This window comes from Cannabis sativa, chromosome 7, assembly GCF_029168945.1.
Source record: "Cannabis sativa cultivar Pink pepper isolate KNU-18-1 chromosome 7, ASM2916894v1, whole genome shotgun sequence".
Taxonomy (NCBI): domain Eukaryota; kingdom Viridiplantae; phylum Streptophyta; class Magnoliopsida; order Rosales; family Cannabaceae; genus Cannabis; species Cannabis sativa.
Window position 1 is genome coordinate 52,207,284 of NC_083607.1, and position 16,347 is coordinate 52,223,630.

General features: G+C 34.1%; 1 protein-coding gene across 1 annotated transcript; it reads left to right on the forward strand.

Moving 5' to 3' along the window:
• The first annotated feature begins 564 nt into the window (after positions 1-564).
• Positions 565-6,164, forward strand: LOC133039749 (uncharacterized). The gene is made up of 4 exons (XM_061118687.1): positions 565-1,543; positions 1,675-1,795; positions 1,939-5,639; positions 5,734-6,164. The coding sequence occupies exons 1-4, from the start codon at positions 565-567 to the stop codon at positions 6,162-6,164; spliced, it is 5,232 nt and encodes a 1,743-aa protein (XP_060974670.1).
• Positions 6,165-16,347: the final 10,183 nt, after the last annotated feature.

The following is a 16,347-nucleotide window of genomic DNA, read 5'->3' on the forward strand; positions in this document are numbered from 1 at the left end:
CTAACCCTTCTATCCTTTCTGTAGCAGAGTATCACTGATTAAAGCTCAAATTGGTACATTTTAAGCCTTTATTTATACATATATAATTAATATAAATTAGATATTCCTTAGTTTTTATGGTAAATTTATTTTAATTGGAAATATTTAATTTATATTCATTTTTGTGTTATTTTTCCAAAAATTTTATGAAGTGATAAAATTACAAATCAATGAGATCAAGAAAGAAGGCCCATAACCACAATATAAGTTAACAAATTGGGCTCAAATATCCAATATTGGAGCTTTGTTGAATGATCAAAGGGACACGAGTGGGATTTAGTTTTTCTCTGTAGCAGTTACCTTTTTTGCCTTCGTTCTTTTCGATCTTTTCTCAACATGATCTCCAGTTCATCTTCCCAGTCCGGCCGCGATGGTGTAGTGTGCCACGATTTCTGGAGTTATTGCCCCTCCACTCTCATTTCTGGGTCTATAAATGAACAACTGTGTAGTATGTTTTCCCTATACCTGCGTTTCTTATACACATACTCTGTTTTCTCTAACCTTATGGACTCTATTCTGCATAACATGGAGTCGAGCCTGGTGTTGTCTGAAAAAGAGCGATCAGTTCATTCCTTCTCTGATGCGGATCTTGCGGTGGACTCTGCAGAGCCACGGTTTTTCCTGGTGGCCCGATGCCTCTCTTCTTCAATTAATCCCAAAAATTTCACTAAGAAGATGGGGGAGTTCTGGACCAACAAATGTCGTTTCCCGGTAACTGTCTCTAAAATGCATTCCAATTTATTTTTGCTAACTATTGGCTGTGCAGGAGATAAACTGAGGATTCTTAATGGTGAACCTTGGCACTATTTCAACCAACTTATCTTGCTTCACTCACCAAAGCAACTTCAGAATGTTACTCCCGATGATCTGTTTAAAGTGCAATTCTGGGTGCAAATTCACAGGCTGCCATTTCTAAGTAAATCTAGAGCGTTAGCTATGAAGGTGGGAGAATGGATTGGGGAATATATTGATGTTTTTGAGGATTCTCTTTATGAAGGCTGGGGGCATTTTATTCGTATCAGAGTTATGCTTGATATCACTCACCCTCTTATGCGTGGCAAGTTAGTCACTCTGCCTAAGGTTCGCGATGAACATTGGATTGAGTTCCGTTACGAGAATCTCCATATTTTTTGTTTTCACTGTGGTATAATTGGCCACCCTTTTGAGAAGTGTTCTGGCTTTATGGAATTGGTGGATGCTGGTGTTGATCCTGATTTACCTTATGGACCCTCTATGATGGGAGATAAACTACCAAATTCGGGTTATGATCGTTATCGATCTGATTTTTCCACTGCTAAAGTCTATCCTTTTCTCACCCGTGTTGCTCAGAAATCTATTGCTGCTATAATCCCTCCCACAAATATTAACCAACACCGTTTGATTAACAGGGACCCTCACCCCATACCTCTCACTGTTGCTGAAAATAACAAGTTACCCTCATCCTCAAACCCAACAGTCGAGCCTCTCCCTGAACTTCCTCAACCTTTCCCTTCATTTTTCCAAAGTTTATCCTTGGCTTTTCCCACCAATAATTCCAGTCCCCATTCCAAACTCACACTACTGCCCAATACCATTCTGATGCTATCCCTCAACCGAATGTTTATGCCACTTATCCACCTTCGGATATCAATGTAGGTGCTGGTGCGAATTCCATTTTTTGTGATTCTACCATTACATCTGTTAAAGACAAAGGGAAATCAATAATGATTGAAGATGGTTTCAATGATGGGAGCTCCTCAAATAAGACTTTTAAGAGGCATGTAGATCCTGAAAATTTTTGAAGTATCCTGAACCGATGTCGTAACAACAACTCGGGGAACATTACTTTAAACGAATTCTGTACTTAGCAAGTTTCTGATGACCAATCGGATTCCCATGAGGAAAATTCTTTTTGTTCAGCGGTGGTTGCAATCCAGCAGCCCCGCAAGGCGCCATGAAGATTATTAGTTGGAATGCGAGGGGTTTGGGCAATCCTTCTGCATTCAGGCACCTTAAACTGCTTGTTAAACAGCAGTGTCCGCATGTTTTATTTATCATGGAGTCCAAATTAGCTTGTAACTCTATCAATCGGGTCTGTACTGTTCTAAAATTTAGTCATGGTTTAGAAGTTCCTAGGCAAGGTTTAAGAGGGGGTTTATTGTTGTTATGGAAAGATCATGTTGATGTATCTCTCACCTCATTCTCAATGAATCATTTTGATGTTTTTGTTTCGTATGATCGCTGGCCTCGGTATCACTTCACTGCTTTTTATGGTTCTCCTGAAACAAATCAAAGAATACAAACTTGGAACTTATTGCGTTCTTTTGCTATTGCCTCTCAAGATGTTCCTTGGTTGATTATGGGTGATTTTAATGAACTTCTTTCTAATGATGATAAAGAAGGAGGTCCATTGAGACGAGAACAATTAATGGAGGACTTTAGGAAATCAATTGATGACTGTGGTGTAACTCCTCTGGATTATACGGGTAATAAATTTACTTGGTCTAACAAAAATTACAATGGCTTACTTGTTAAAGAAAGACTTGACCGTGGCTTTATCAATGGGAAATGGAAGGAATTTTTTTCTGACAATCGCATTCATCATCTGGACTATTATAGTTCAGATCATAGAGCGATTGCTCTTAATATTTCCATGTTAACTCAGGATCAGCCAGATTTTAGACCTCGTAATCGATTTCGTTTTGAGCAATTTTGGCTCAAGGATGAGGAATGCAGAAACTTGATTGTCAACAATTGGAAATCTGGTTTGACGACTGACCCGTTGCCTTCCCTACTACAGAATATTAATTCTTGTTCTACTGCTCTTCAGACTTGGCACAACAATAAATATGGGCAGATGAAACATGACATTAATAAAGCTCAAAAAAAGGCAGCAGAGATGCATAATCTCTCGGTTTTTTCTACTGATCAGCATACTCAAATGGTAAATGCAGAGAAAGTGCTAGATGATCTTCTTGAAAAGGAAGAATTATATTGGCAACAAAGGGCTCGAGTTGATTGGTTGAAAAGTGGGGATGCAAACACCAAATTTTTTCATTCTAGAGCCAAATCGAGATACAATAATAATAAAATTCGATCTTTACAAGCTAGTGATGGAAGAATTCTTGTTTCAGACCAAGCTTTTGCTGATGAGGCCTCTTTATTTTTTTCCCAATTGTTTGCTACTTCGGGGGTGGATTTGGAAGCTCTTAATGTTATTATGGCAGCCATTGATACTTCCATTACTGAAGACATGAATGACAGTTTATTGAAGACTTTCACGGGTGCAGATGTGGATGAAGCTCTTAAGTCTATGGCTCCAGATAAGTCGCCTGGTATGGATGGAATGTCTGCCATATTTTTTCAGCAACACTGGGATATTGTTGGTCCTATGGTTAAGGCTAGTGTTTTGAAGATTTTAAATGAAGGGGCGGATATGCATGATATTAACTCTGCTTTGATTACTCTCATTCCGAAAGTTGATCAACCTCAAAGATTAAGTGACTATCGGCCAATTAGCTTATGCTCTGTCTTATATAAGTTGGTGTCCAAAGCTATTGTGGCCAGATTTAAAAAGGTGCTACCAGTGGCTATTTCTCAGAATCAGAGTGCTTTTTTACCTGGAAGACTTATTACTGATAATGTTCTTCTTGCTTTTGAATTGGTTCACTGTCTTAAAAACAAGAAGAGAGGACGTCAGAGTTATGCTGCTTTAAAATTAGATATGAGCAAAGCTTTTGACCGCGTTGAATGGTATTTCCTGAAGGCTGTGATGCTTAAAATGGGCTTTCATGAAATTTGGGTTGAACTCGTTATGCGATGTGTTTCTTCTTCAACTCTTTCCTTCAATATAAATGGTGCTATCAAAGGCTTGGTCACTCCACAACGACGGTTGAGACAAGGAGATCCTCTCTCTCCGTACTTATTTTTGATTTGTTCTGAAGGACTCTCTGCTTTGCTGCGATCTGAAGAAAATAATGGTAATCTCAAGGGGCTGTCTATTTCTCGAGGGGCACCTTCTGTTTCTCATTTATTATTTGCTGGTGATAGCTTGCTATTTTGCCATGCGAATGATTCTTCATGTCAAGCCATAAGTCGTGTTCTGGATATATATCATCGTGCCTCGGGTCAGCTTCTCAATACGGACAAGACGGTTATGTCTTTCTCTCCTAATGCTAGTGATCTCCTGAAAAATAGATTTCATACTGTTCTTGGAATGCCTATCTGTGAATTGCATGAAAAATATTTGGGACTTCCTTCCTATGCTGGCCGAGATAAATCTGAGCTATTTAGCAATATTAAAGACCGTATCTGGAAGCTCATGAATGCCTGGCATGCCAAACTTTTCTCCATTGGTGGACGTGAGGTATTATTAAAAGTTGTTGTTCAATCGATCCCAACATATGCTATGAGTTGTTTTAGTCTTCCAAAGAAGTTCTGTCGCCAGCTTGAATCGATGATGGCTAATTTTTGGTGGGGTTCTAGTACTAATAAGTCTAAGATTCATTGGAAAAATTGGAATTTGCTTTGTCAATCTAAAGCTGAAGGTGGTATGGGATTCCGTTCTTTTCTCCATTTCAATCAAGCTCTCTTAGCCAAACAGGCTTGGAGAATATTGGATGATCCCCACTCTCTTTTAGCTCGTGTGTTGAAAGCTCGTTATTTTAAGAACGGGACTTTTCTCAAAGCCTCAAAGGGAACTTTGCCATCTCTCACATGGCAAAGCATCTGTGATGGTCGTGAGCTTTTGATAAAAGGGTTGCGATGGAAAATAGGCTTAGGGAACTCTGTTAAATGTGTTTCAGATCCGTGGCTGTCTGGGAATACAACTTTTCGGCCTTATACTTATAGTGGAGATTTGGACTTTACAGTTGAATACTATATATCTCCTGATAGACGTTGGGATCTTAATTTATTAAGGCAGCATTTTGGACAAATTGATATCGATCGTATCCTCTCTATTTCGATTAGTCCTAATCCAAGAGAGGATCGGTTGATTTGGCATCACTCTGATTCTGGTTTTTATACTGTGAAGTCTCGTTATCAGTTGGCTGCGCAATTAGAGAAAATTCATGATACCTCCACTTCTAACTCTAATCACAGTTGGTGGAATCGAATGTGGTCTCTTAACATACCCAAAAAAGTTAAGATTTTTGCTTGGAGGGTTATTAATGATGCGTTTCCCACTGCGGTTAATCTGATGCATAGGAAAATCTCTCCTACTGCTACTTGGTCTCTTTGCAATTGCTTGAGAGAGTCCACTGGTCATGCATTGTTTCATTGTACTCGAGCTCATCCAGTTTGGTCCTTATACCATGTTTTTAATCCTGATCCTAATCTCTATCGAATGAATGGCTTTGAGATTTTTTCATCTATAGCCCTGGTACAACAGAATGCAGAGTTTGAAAAAATTCTATGTCTTATGTGGTGCATTTGGACTGAACGAAATAAGGAAATTCATGGATCGAAACCAAAACCTGCTGGTGTTATTTGCTCCTTTGCTGATCTGTATATTCATCAATTTCATAGAGCACAACTTTCACAGGCGGCTACCAATTCAAGCAACCTTTCCCCTACTGCTGCAACTGTTGGAAACTCCTCTGCTGCAATACCTTCTACTGGTGTTGGCACTGTTCCAGCTCATCCTAAATGGTGCCCGCCCCCCCCCCCCAGGTGCTTATAAAATTAACATTGATGCTGGTTTTAATGTGGCAGGTTCTGTTATTGGTATTGGGGCAGTTGTTAGGGACTATTTTGGTGATGTTGTGGGTGCCTACTCCAAGTCCCTGTTGGGTTGTTATTCGGTTAAAGAAATGGAAGCAATGGCTATTTTTCATAGCCTGAAATGGGCACTTCAACATGGACTGCAAATTGACTATCTTGAAACAGATTCCCTTATTGTTGCCACTGCCATCAATAAACATTCAGCAAAAGGAAATGTCTCTATATTTTATGATATTGTTGATGATATAACTCTTTTATTATCCTCTTTTCCTAGAGTTCTCGTGTCTCATGTCAAGCGTGATGCTAATAAAGCGGCTCACGAGTTAGCGAGATTTGCCCTTCGATTGGATAATGATTGTTCTTGGTTGGGGGAAATTCCATCTCCAATCCACTCTGTTATTGTTATGGATTCTATTCAATAATAATAATAGTGTTTTCTCAAAACAAAAAAAAAAGGACACGAACTGATCATGTCTCCCACACCAATTACGCCAGCCACTTCCTCCAAGAGCTCCACGTGTTTGAGCTGGTCTTCACTTCCAACAATTTGATGCAACATGGCCCACATTCTCATATTTTCAGCTTTTCAAGCTACTTCCCCTACTACATAGTACACGAATTTTTACCAGTTTAGAGAGCAAATGTGCACTATAAATAAGAGCTAAATACAATGAAAAAGGCATCAGATTTTTAGAGTAGAGAAAATACACTTTGTCATTTTATTTTTCTCTCTTATTATTATTTTATTTATACTTATTTTAGTGACAAAAATGAGTGTATTAAAATAGTAATATTGGTGAGGTTAGAGTGTAGCTATTGTACTTCTTATTTTAATCATTGATATTGATTCTTTTGTGCTTCATCTCCATATCTTATTTCTTAAATTGTTCTTCATCTTCTAATTTTTCTTCCAAATTTAATAGTATCTTTTATATAAGTTCAGTCATGCTTTTCTTATGTAAGTTAGGCTATTAATATTTTGGTATATTTATTATATTTTATGTCGTTTACTGCATTCTGCCAATAGTAGTATTTTGTCGATTTATGATATATAATATGATATGCTGTGAAATTAGAAGTAAGGTTCAATTTATGCAAGATTAATTAATTTGTGTTTTTAACATATATATCTTCCAGTTGTAATTAATGGTGTAGAATTGCAACTGCGTTTGGATTAATATCGGTATTAGAATAGGATTTGTATAGCTACATTTCTACTTTACCAAACTCTTTATCTGATCAACTTTCTCACCTCATCATTTTATTATTTCTACTTCATTCACATTTCTATCATTTTCTATTTACTAAACTAATCTTTAGTGGTAATTTACCTCCCTGTGGATACGACATAGCCCGTTTACTACCGCGATTGCAGTGTAACTAATTGGGTGACATCAATTTTTGGCGCCGTTGCCGGGGAGGTTTTTGCGCTACAAGAGGTTAGTATAACAGTTAATTTTTTTTTCTCTCTTTATTATCTTTCATCATTTTTCATTTAGTATAATATATACAGTTAATTTTTTTTTTCTCTCTTTATTATCTTTCATGATTTTTCATTTAGTATAATATATGTATGTGTAGTGTTTTTTTTTTCTTTCCCTAATTTACGTTTTTTTTAAAAAAAAAAATCAAATTTATACACTTATTTTTTTTTTTTAATTTAGTGTTAACAGTTTTTATAAATATATATATCTTATTTCTTTCATTTCTTTGTTTCTTTTAGTTAGAAAAAAAAATTTTGTCAAGTCTGTACATTTTATTTGTTATTGTTGATGTAGATTATATAGATTTATTTTTTAAAAAAATTAATTTAATTTACTTCATTAGCTAAATTCAATTTTTTTTAATTTTTTATTTATTTTTATTTTATTTATCATAATTTTATTTTAATTATTAGGTTGCTAGTTTCATTTAACATTTTATTTTATTATTTTTTCTACACTTTTTACTTTTAGGATTAGACACTTATTATTTTTTTTAGGTTAGTTGTAGATTTTTATCCTTTAAAAAAAAAAATCTTTAGTGTCAAGAACAATTGTGTAAATAGTAAAAGTGGTAACGCTGAGTTATTCTGTCTAAGAAAGATTGGCTTTAAAGGTTTGTGATAGAGTACCCTCTACACTTTCTAGCAACCCCGGGGAGTTCTAGTAAAGTGTGGGACGAAGCGGTACCTTGGCAACCTTCCCAATCGGCCTGGGAATATCTCATGTATATACCCTTAAATTATTACATAATTGAACTTTATACTAATTAAAAAAAATGAATGAAGAAGATCATCGTCGATTTGAATATTTATATCCAATATATCTTGCTTCATTAAACAATAAAAATTCTAGTGCTACTGAAGGTACTAGTAATTTTATCGAACCAGAATTTAGTGATGGGGAGGAAGCTTTCCAATACTATTCTTTTTACAAGAGTGAGAATTCCAAAAAGTGGAAAGCTTGGTATGAGTCTCATCGACCACGTCCTTGTGAACATACAACATCTAGTGCATATCCCTATGATGAGGAGGAAGAACAATCCTACAACTCTTACTATCAGAATAGTCTTGATTATTATAGTTGGAAGCCTGAGTACAACTATAATCCCTTATATGAGTGGAGTTGTGAAGAGGAAGATCCTTGGTTTAATCACAAATATTCTGATGATTATAGTTGGAAGCCTGAGTACGACTATAATCCGTTATATGAGTGGAGTTGTGAAGAGGAAGATGCTTGGTTTTCTCATAACTTTCAACATCTATACAACAGTTCCCTGAGTGACACTATTGTTGAGTTACAAGCATCTATGGTGATAAATTGCGAGATGATGAAAGACTTACTTGCTGAGCTGAAAGATATTAAGCAAGAATTGAGCAAGTTATCTGGTCACCTGGTAAGTTTGCATGCTAACGATTTTCCTCCACAACAGGTGAATGAAGCACTAATCTCCAATACTACCTTTCACAATTTTGATGAGGTAAGTGTCACCTCTACCTATAGTGGTGAAAATTTTAAAGAATCCACTCTACCGAGTACATGTGAGGGTTATCATACTGACGTGATACCCACATTATTCATAGAGGAGGATGCTACCACCACTATTCAGAACGAAGCTCTTTCTCATTCTACCATTCTTCCCCTAATTCTGGATGAAAAAAAATGCTATCATACTGATGTCATAGACAAAGTCATTGAGGAAATTAGAAAATTATTTTCCTTTAATCATTTATCATATTTCCTCTACGACTTAGACAAAGCTCATTTTCTTCTTCCTGAAAATGTAACTAATGCTTCTATTTTTGAGACACAAGATAAAAGAAAATTCATTTTTGATACTGGATAGTCAAGAATAATGAGTTGGTAAGCCCACCTGAGGGGACTTGTCTGTAGCTTGCCCAGACTAATCAGGTTCTATCTTTCCTTGCTTTCTTTTGTTTTCAGTATGTTTTAAATTTTATTTTATTAGTTTATTTTTTTTTCCTTTATTTTTATTTTTCTGAGAATCAATATCATGTCATCTTACATTGGCTCACTCTCTAACTGTTCTCATTTCTTGCATTTGATATATATAATTTTAAACAATGAGGACATTGTCTGATTTTGGTTGGGGGTGGTGAGCATATTCAAGCATGTTTCTTAATTTTGTCATATTAATATTTTCATGGTCAAGTTTTTTAAAAATTACTCATTTATTCTTGTAAAATGTTATTTTCAAGCCAATTTTTACTATTTTTATTTCTTAGAATTTTTCTAGAGTTATAGAATGCACATGCCAAACTTTGTGGTAAGATGGTTGTTAACACATATTTGCTTAGAAATTTTGCCAAGTTTAAGTGTTCATATTTTTTTTAGTGGCGAGATTTGAGAAAACAACTTTTGAATTTTCATTGATTCTTAGAAATGGTTATAATTATTCTGGACATGGTACTAGGGTTTGATTGGATGTTGCTTTAAGGGATGAGTTTTTCTATAGACAAATTTTATTAGGGAGCCTTTTTGTAATTATTTTCTTGTTGAATGAAAAAAAAAAAAGGAAAAAAAAAAAGATACAAGAGCAACATTTCCATCATTATATCCAACATGTTGCCTCTTATTAAAAAAAAAAAGAAAAGAAAAGAAAAAAAAAAAAAGAGAAAGTTTGTTGTATTTCATTTGTTTTGGCTCCTAGAATAAATGTAAATGATTGTCTATTTTCGTTCAAAAATCTCAAAAAGCTGGTTTGTGGTACTCTTATGGTGGTTGGTCCAAATAGTTCATAATCTATCTTCGTTTCAATGTTTATTCAAATATTTGTCCTAAATTGATTTATCCATTTCGAGTGCTCACTTTTTAATTTCCAACTCCATGAGTGAATACCTTAGCTATATATAAATATTTTCAATGACCTGTGAGGCTAATGGAGTTGAAACTTTCACTTGGTACATTTTTCGAAAGCATTTATGTGTTATGGTTTGCGGTAAGAAGGTTTAAGTTTGGTGCACACACTCATAACTCTAAATTTATTCAAGGTAATTTTGTATAGTTTTTATTGACTTGTTACTAATATTTTCTTGAATATTTGTGCTATTTTTAAAATTTTGACCTAGACAATATTTTGTTGATATTATTTTTGTTCGCTTGAACTGCTAGAGACTAGCAATAAGCTAGTTGGGGGTTGTGATTAAAGCTCAAATTGGTACATTTTAAGCCTTTATTTATACATATATAATTAATATAAATTAGATATTCCTTAGTTTTTATGGTAAATTTATTTTAATTGGAAATATTTAATTTATATTCATTTTTGTGTTATTTTTTCAAAAAATTTATGAAATGATAAAATTACAAATCAATGAGATCAAGAAAGAAGGCCCATAACCACAATATAAGTTAACAAATTAGGCTCAAATATCAAATATTGGAGCTTTGTTGAATGATCAAAGGGACACGAACTGATCATGTCTCCCACACCAATTACGCCAGCCACTTCTTCGAGGAGCTCCACGTGTTTGAGCTGGTCTTCACTTCCCACAATTTGATGCAACATGGCCCACATTCTCATATTTTCAGCTTTTCAAGCCACTTCCCCTACTACATAGTACACGAATTTTTACCAGTTTAGAGAGCAAATGTGCACTATAAATAAGAGCTAAATACAATGAAAAAGGCATCAGATTTTTAGAGTAGAGAAAATACACTTTGTCATTTTATTTTTCTCTCTTATTATTATTTTATTTATACTTATTTTAGTGACAAAAATGAGTGTATTAAAATAGTAATATTGGTGAGGTTAGAGTGTAGCTATTGTACTTCTTATTTTAATCATTGATATTGATTCTTTTGTGCTTCATCTCCATATCTTATTTCTTAAATTGTTCTTCATCTTCTAATTTTTCTTCCAAATTTAATAGTATCTTTTATATAAGTTCAGTCATGTTTTTCTTATGTAAGTTAGGCTATTAATATTTTGGTATATTTATTATATTTTATGTCGTTTACTGCATTCTGCCAATAGTAGTATTTTGTCAATTTATGATATATAATATGATATGCTGTGAAATTAGAAGTAAGATTCAATTTATGCAAGATTAATTAATTTGTGTTTTTAACATATATATCTTCCAGTTGTAATTAATGGTGTAGAATTGCAATTGCGTTCGGATTAATATCGGTATTAGAATAGGATTTGTATAGCTACATTTCTACTTTACCAAACTCTTTATCTGATCAACTTTCTCACCTCATCATTTTATTATTTCTACTTCATTCACATTTCTATCATTTTCTATTTACTAAACTAATCTTTAGTGGTAATTTACCTCCCTGTGGATACGACATAGCCCGTTTACTACCGCGATCGCAGTGTAACTAATTGGGCGACATCAATCACCAAGATCTAAGTCCGAATCTTCTTCTCTTGAAACTGGATTCTTCACAGCCTTACACACTACGATTAAGTACCACTTGATGTGTGTGGGCACTCACTCTTTCACTATGGGCTACGGTTTAGAATAGAGGAAAAGAGAGAGAGAGAGAGAGAGAGAGAGAGAGAGAGAGAGAGAGAGAGAGAGAGTGGTTTCGACTAGGTATAGGAAAAGAGGCTCAAATTTTAACTGAAGGAATGAGATGCATCATCTTTTCCCTTAAGCCATCACTACCTATTTATAGGAAACCACCTAGGGTTAAGTTAGATTTAATCAGCATTAAAATAATAGAAATAAATGGTAAATTCAATAGTGTGGCCGGCCATGGATGGTTATTGGGCCCCACTTTGAAATTTCGCCATTTTTCTCATTTTCCTTCTTATTTTCTCAAAAATGCAAATTTTTTAATTTAACAACTTAAATGCCAAATCTAATTATTTAATAACTAAAAATTAATTATTAAATAATATAGTCATTTAATATATTTATTAATTAGATTTATCAAAGTCTCTTAATTAACAAATAAACCCTAGAAACTCTTTCTTCACAATTAAGCCCTTGCTTAGTGAAAATTCATAAGCTAGACATAGTCTAATTTTAGAATTATAATTGATTAATCAAAATTAATTAACTGAGTCTTACAAGTAGTATTGTCTCAACTAGTATGGGGACTATGGGCCTATATATCTGAGCTTCCAATAAGCAGCTCTAGAATTTACCAAGTAAATTCACTGACTTATTAATTCCTTGTTGCATCCACCATAGAACTTGGAATTGCACTCTCAGTTATATAGAACGCTCCATATGTTCCACGATATAGATACGCTATTAGTTATCCATTGTTATAATCCCAATAATCAATGATCCCTTATAGATGATTTACATTGTATAGGGATTAATTTACCATTACACCTTCAATGTATTTTATCCTTAAAACACTTAGCCACCTATAAATGATAATTCAGTGAACTAAACATAATCATTGAAATGAGTACTCAACCATTTATCTCTGTTTAGCCAAGCTCGAAGGAAATCATCATTTCATTTCCATGCCCTGATAGAAGCTATATATTCCATATCTATGTTTAGCGCTCCCACTCAATTGCACTACCATGTTTCCAAAATGTACGTATCACCCTAACCAAAAAGTAGGCTTAACTAACAAATCAAAGAACATGTATAATACTCTTGAGATTGAACCTAACCATGTCAGGATTAAGATCATTTGATCTAGGATCAACTAGGTGACATTGAACTGAATAGATATTACGGTAAATTTAACATATCTATTCAAAGTTTAATATCGGTCCCTTCCAATGCATACTCCATGCATCCAACCCAAGCTTTACTTTAACCAATTCCCTGGAAAGGACATAGCACTTATCCAAGGTGCAAGTAAACTATGTTGTAGATTATCATATCAGTTAAACCCTGTGTACTGATAAATCTAGGAATATATATTTAATCACACAATCTTGATTACTTTCCACTATGCTGACGACACAATAAACAAGAACATAAATGTGATAAGGATTTGGATTAATTTATAAATCAAATAAACATATAAATAATAACATGAACCAAATGACACATTAAATAAGTGATTAAAATACTTCTGTCTCTTTATTGATATTTAAATGATAGAGATTACATTGAAATAGAGTTTTGTTCAGGGCATAAAACCCAACAATAATCCCTTTTTTGAAAAATGTGTCCTTTGATTTTGGCAGTTGTACGGTTTCGAGGGTCATTATGAACCGTCTTTATATCTTCCGCCTCACTCTCAACCGTTAGATTTGCCAACCTTCAGCCTTCTTGTTAATGGACTTTGAGTATAAAATGGTGGCTTGAGCTTGCCATTTTTTTTTTTGTGAGTTTCATCTTGAGATTGGAGTGTCATCTCTTGCTAAGATGTCCCATCTAAGTTTAGAAACTTAACCCTCCAAATTCATAACACCAGGATGCACTAACCACTTTTCTTCTCTATACGTTCCCAAGAACATCAAACCTCAATTTGAATTGGAAATGAAGTATTCTAAGGCTAAGGAGCTTCTGATCAATCCAAACCAAGGAAACGCCATTGATCGTTACGGGTGATCTTCGCAAGTGATTTTTTAGGGTAAATATTATCTCTTGTGAATGGTGGTTTGAACTGGATTATACATATTAATATTTTTTTTGTTGCTCCAATGATCTTTTATCTCTGTCTCCACAGGATTAGATTTTGAGAGCGATCTTAGAGGTCCTCCTTAGGCTGACAAGGAATCGTGGAACAAGGAAGTCCTAGTTGGCGTGGTCTTGGATTCTACCAAAGAACCCAACCACCCCAAGACCCAAGCTTGCACAAGAAGACCTTTGTGCCAACCTCTCTCTGGTATTGAGAAATTTCCTGAGGCTGGGAATGAGGTCTTGGCTGCAGGAAATAGGATCTTATGATGTGGAGAATGAGGTCTATGCAGAGCTCGAGACCTTCTACGTGTAGACGGTCTTTCTCGAGCTATGTGTAGACAGTATTTCTCCAAGCTATGTGCAGACGTCTTTCTCTGAGCTACATGTAGATGGTCTTTCTCGAGTTTGAAAATCTCCCACGAATAACCTCATATTCTTTGTTTAGGAAAATGTCTTAATGGTTTGCCCCTAGTGGCATTTTTGCAAAGATAAGTTTGTAAACCAACTTGGGTTTTCTCATATCTTAAATGCCTTGTACTCTTTCATTCGAACTTAATGTAATTGCGTTTGCTTGCATTTTTATTCACAATGTAAATAATTATACTTTGATCAAATGAAAATTACTTTTTGGGTTTTTCCATTACTCGTCCTTTTCCTGTTTAAGTAGTTAGTAGTCTACCAAACCATTTATTTCCAAATTGTTAATTCTGCCTCGCAATGGCAGTTATAATCCACCTTAAGCAAATTGAATATACTATTAATGATTTTATCACTTTGTATATTTTTGATTGCTCCTATGAATAGTTAGATTATATATCTATTTTCTAGGTTCAAGTACTTTTATCAAGACGCCTCGATGCTCGTTTAGTACTTTCCTAGCTCGCGAGAACTGTAAATATTTAGCTTTAGAATCTCAATTCTATGTTTATGAATAATTGTTAATTCTAAAACAATTATTAAGAATTTGTTTAATAAAAAGATCTTTTGATCTGATAGGGGTGGAAAAAGTTAAGAAGAATATGCAGTTCAATGATCTTTTATATCTATTGAACTCTGGATTATATTCATAACTCCACATGATCTCTATATCACTGAGGGATGGACCATGAGCTCAATATCCCTTAGGAGTGGATCATGATCTCTATATACTTAGGGGTGGACTATACTATTGAAATATGTAGTTCATTTTGAACTCTAGACTATACTCAATACACCACAATACTCTAAGGCACACATATTTTTAAACATGGATGTAATAAAAAAAAAATTAGCCAATTATATCTTGATCTTGATTTATGTTCCAATTAATATTTACAGTTGTAATAGAAGTTGATACCAATAAAAGTTCTTTGACATTGTATCACAGTACCTTATTTGAGTGGGAGAATTTTAAAATTCTAAACCCATTTTCATTTGGTTGACACTTGTGATAGGAACTTTAGAACACACCTGAGAAAGTAAATCTAACTATTCATATAGATAGAAATAACTTATCAGAATTTTGAGAATAAGATAGTAGCATTCTTGCATAAGTCTATTCGAATGACTTAGGCGAAAATTCCTAATCCTCATGAAAAGTTTTATGGTATCTCTAATGATTACTTAATATTAAGCAAGTATTTTACATTAATGTAAATACTAGATTGCTATATTGATGACTTAGTCTAGAAGGAACTTAAAGTTTAAGACTAAAATAATATGTCACAACAAGATATCCTTGAAAACAATAGTAAGAGGTTAAATTTACTTCTATGTATGAATTTAACCAGGCTCATACTGTTGAGTGGGAGCCATCTAAGATGTAATCAAACAAGGAACATAAGGAGAAAGTCAAGAAAGATTTATGAAAGTGACCTATATGTTAGATAATAGGGATGTATATTAGAAGTCCTTATATCTACACCAACTCATAAAGAATCTGAGATGGTAGTTACTCTGGGGGTGGATGAGTTATTCTAAAAGAGTTTAAAAACCCATCTATAATAATTCAAGCTCCATCAGTGAAGATGTATAACTTTGTAAATTCGAAATTACTAGAAAGTTATTCAATTGAAGAAAAATCTACACTGTGTTATCTCTATTTCATTCTTGAAAAGAATGAAGATATGTCTTTTGTTAATTTAGATGCACTTTATAAGCAGTAAGGAATTCAGTATCCTTTGATGAGTAATATATGCATATAGCAAATAATGTTGCATAATGTTTTATGAACACAAAGGAAGTAATGGTGGAAAAAGCAGTAGCTTTCCATAGACGTACACTTCCAGAAATTTGGGTTGAGTCAAATATACTATACTTGATCTCAAGATCAAGACAATAGATTGGTTGAAATGCACTACTTGTTTTATGTTAGTGCAAGTGGGAGTTTGTTGGGATTTTATGCCCTAAATAAAACCCATTTCAATCTAATCTGATTTGTTATCAATGAAAGATTAGAAGTCATTTATGTTTACATGTAGTTTTCATGTTTATGGTTTAATATATACAAAATCTGTTAAGTCCAGAACATATAGTCATTTACAATTATAGTGATGTCAACACAGTGGAAT

Coding starts and splice junctions, on each gene's coding strand:
- LOC133039749 (XM_061118687.1), top strand. CDS start 565: ATGGAGTCGAGCCTGGTGTTGTCTGAAAAAGAGCGATCAGTTCATTCC. Junction 1,796..1,938: donor TCAAATAAGACTTTTAAGAG/GCATGTAGATCC, acceptor CTTTTTGTTCAG/CGGTGGTTGCAATCCAGCAG. Junction 5,640..5,733: donor TGCTGCAATACCTTCTACTG/GTGTTGGCACTG, acceptor TTAATGTGGCAG/GTTCTGTTATTGGTATTGGG.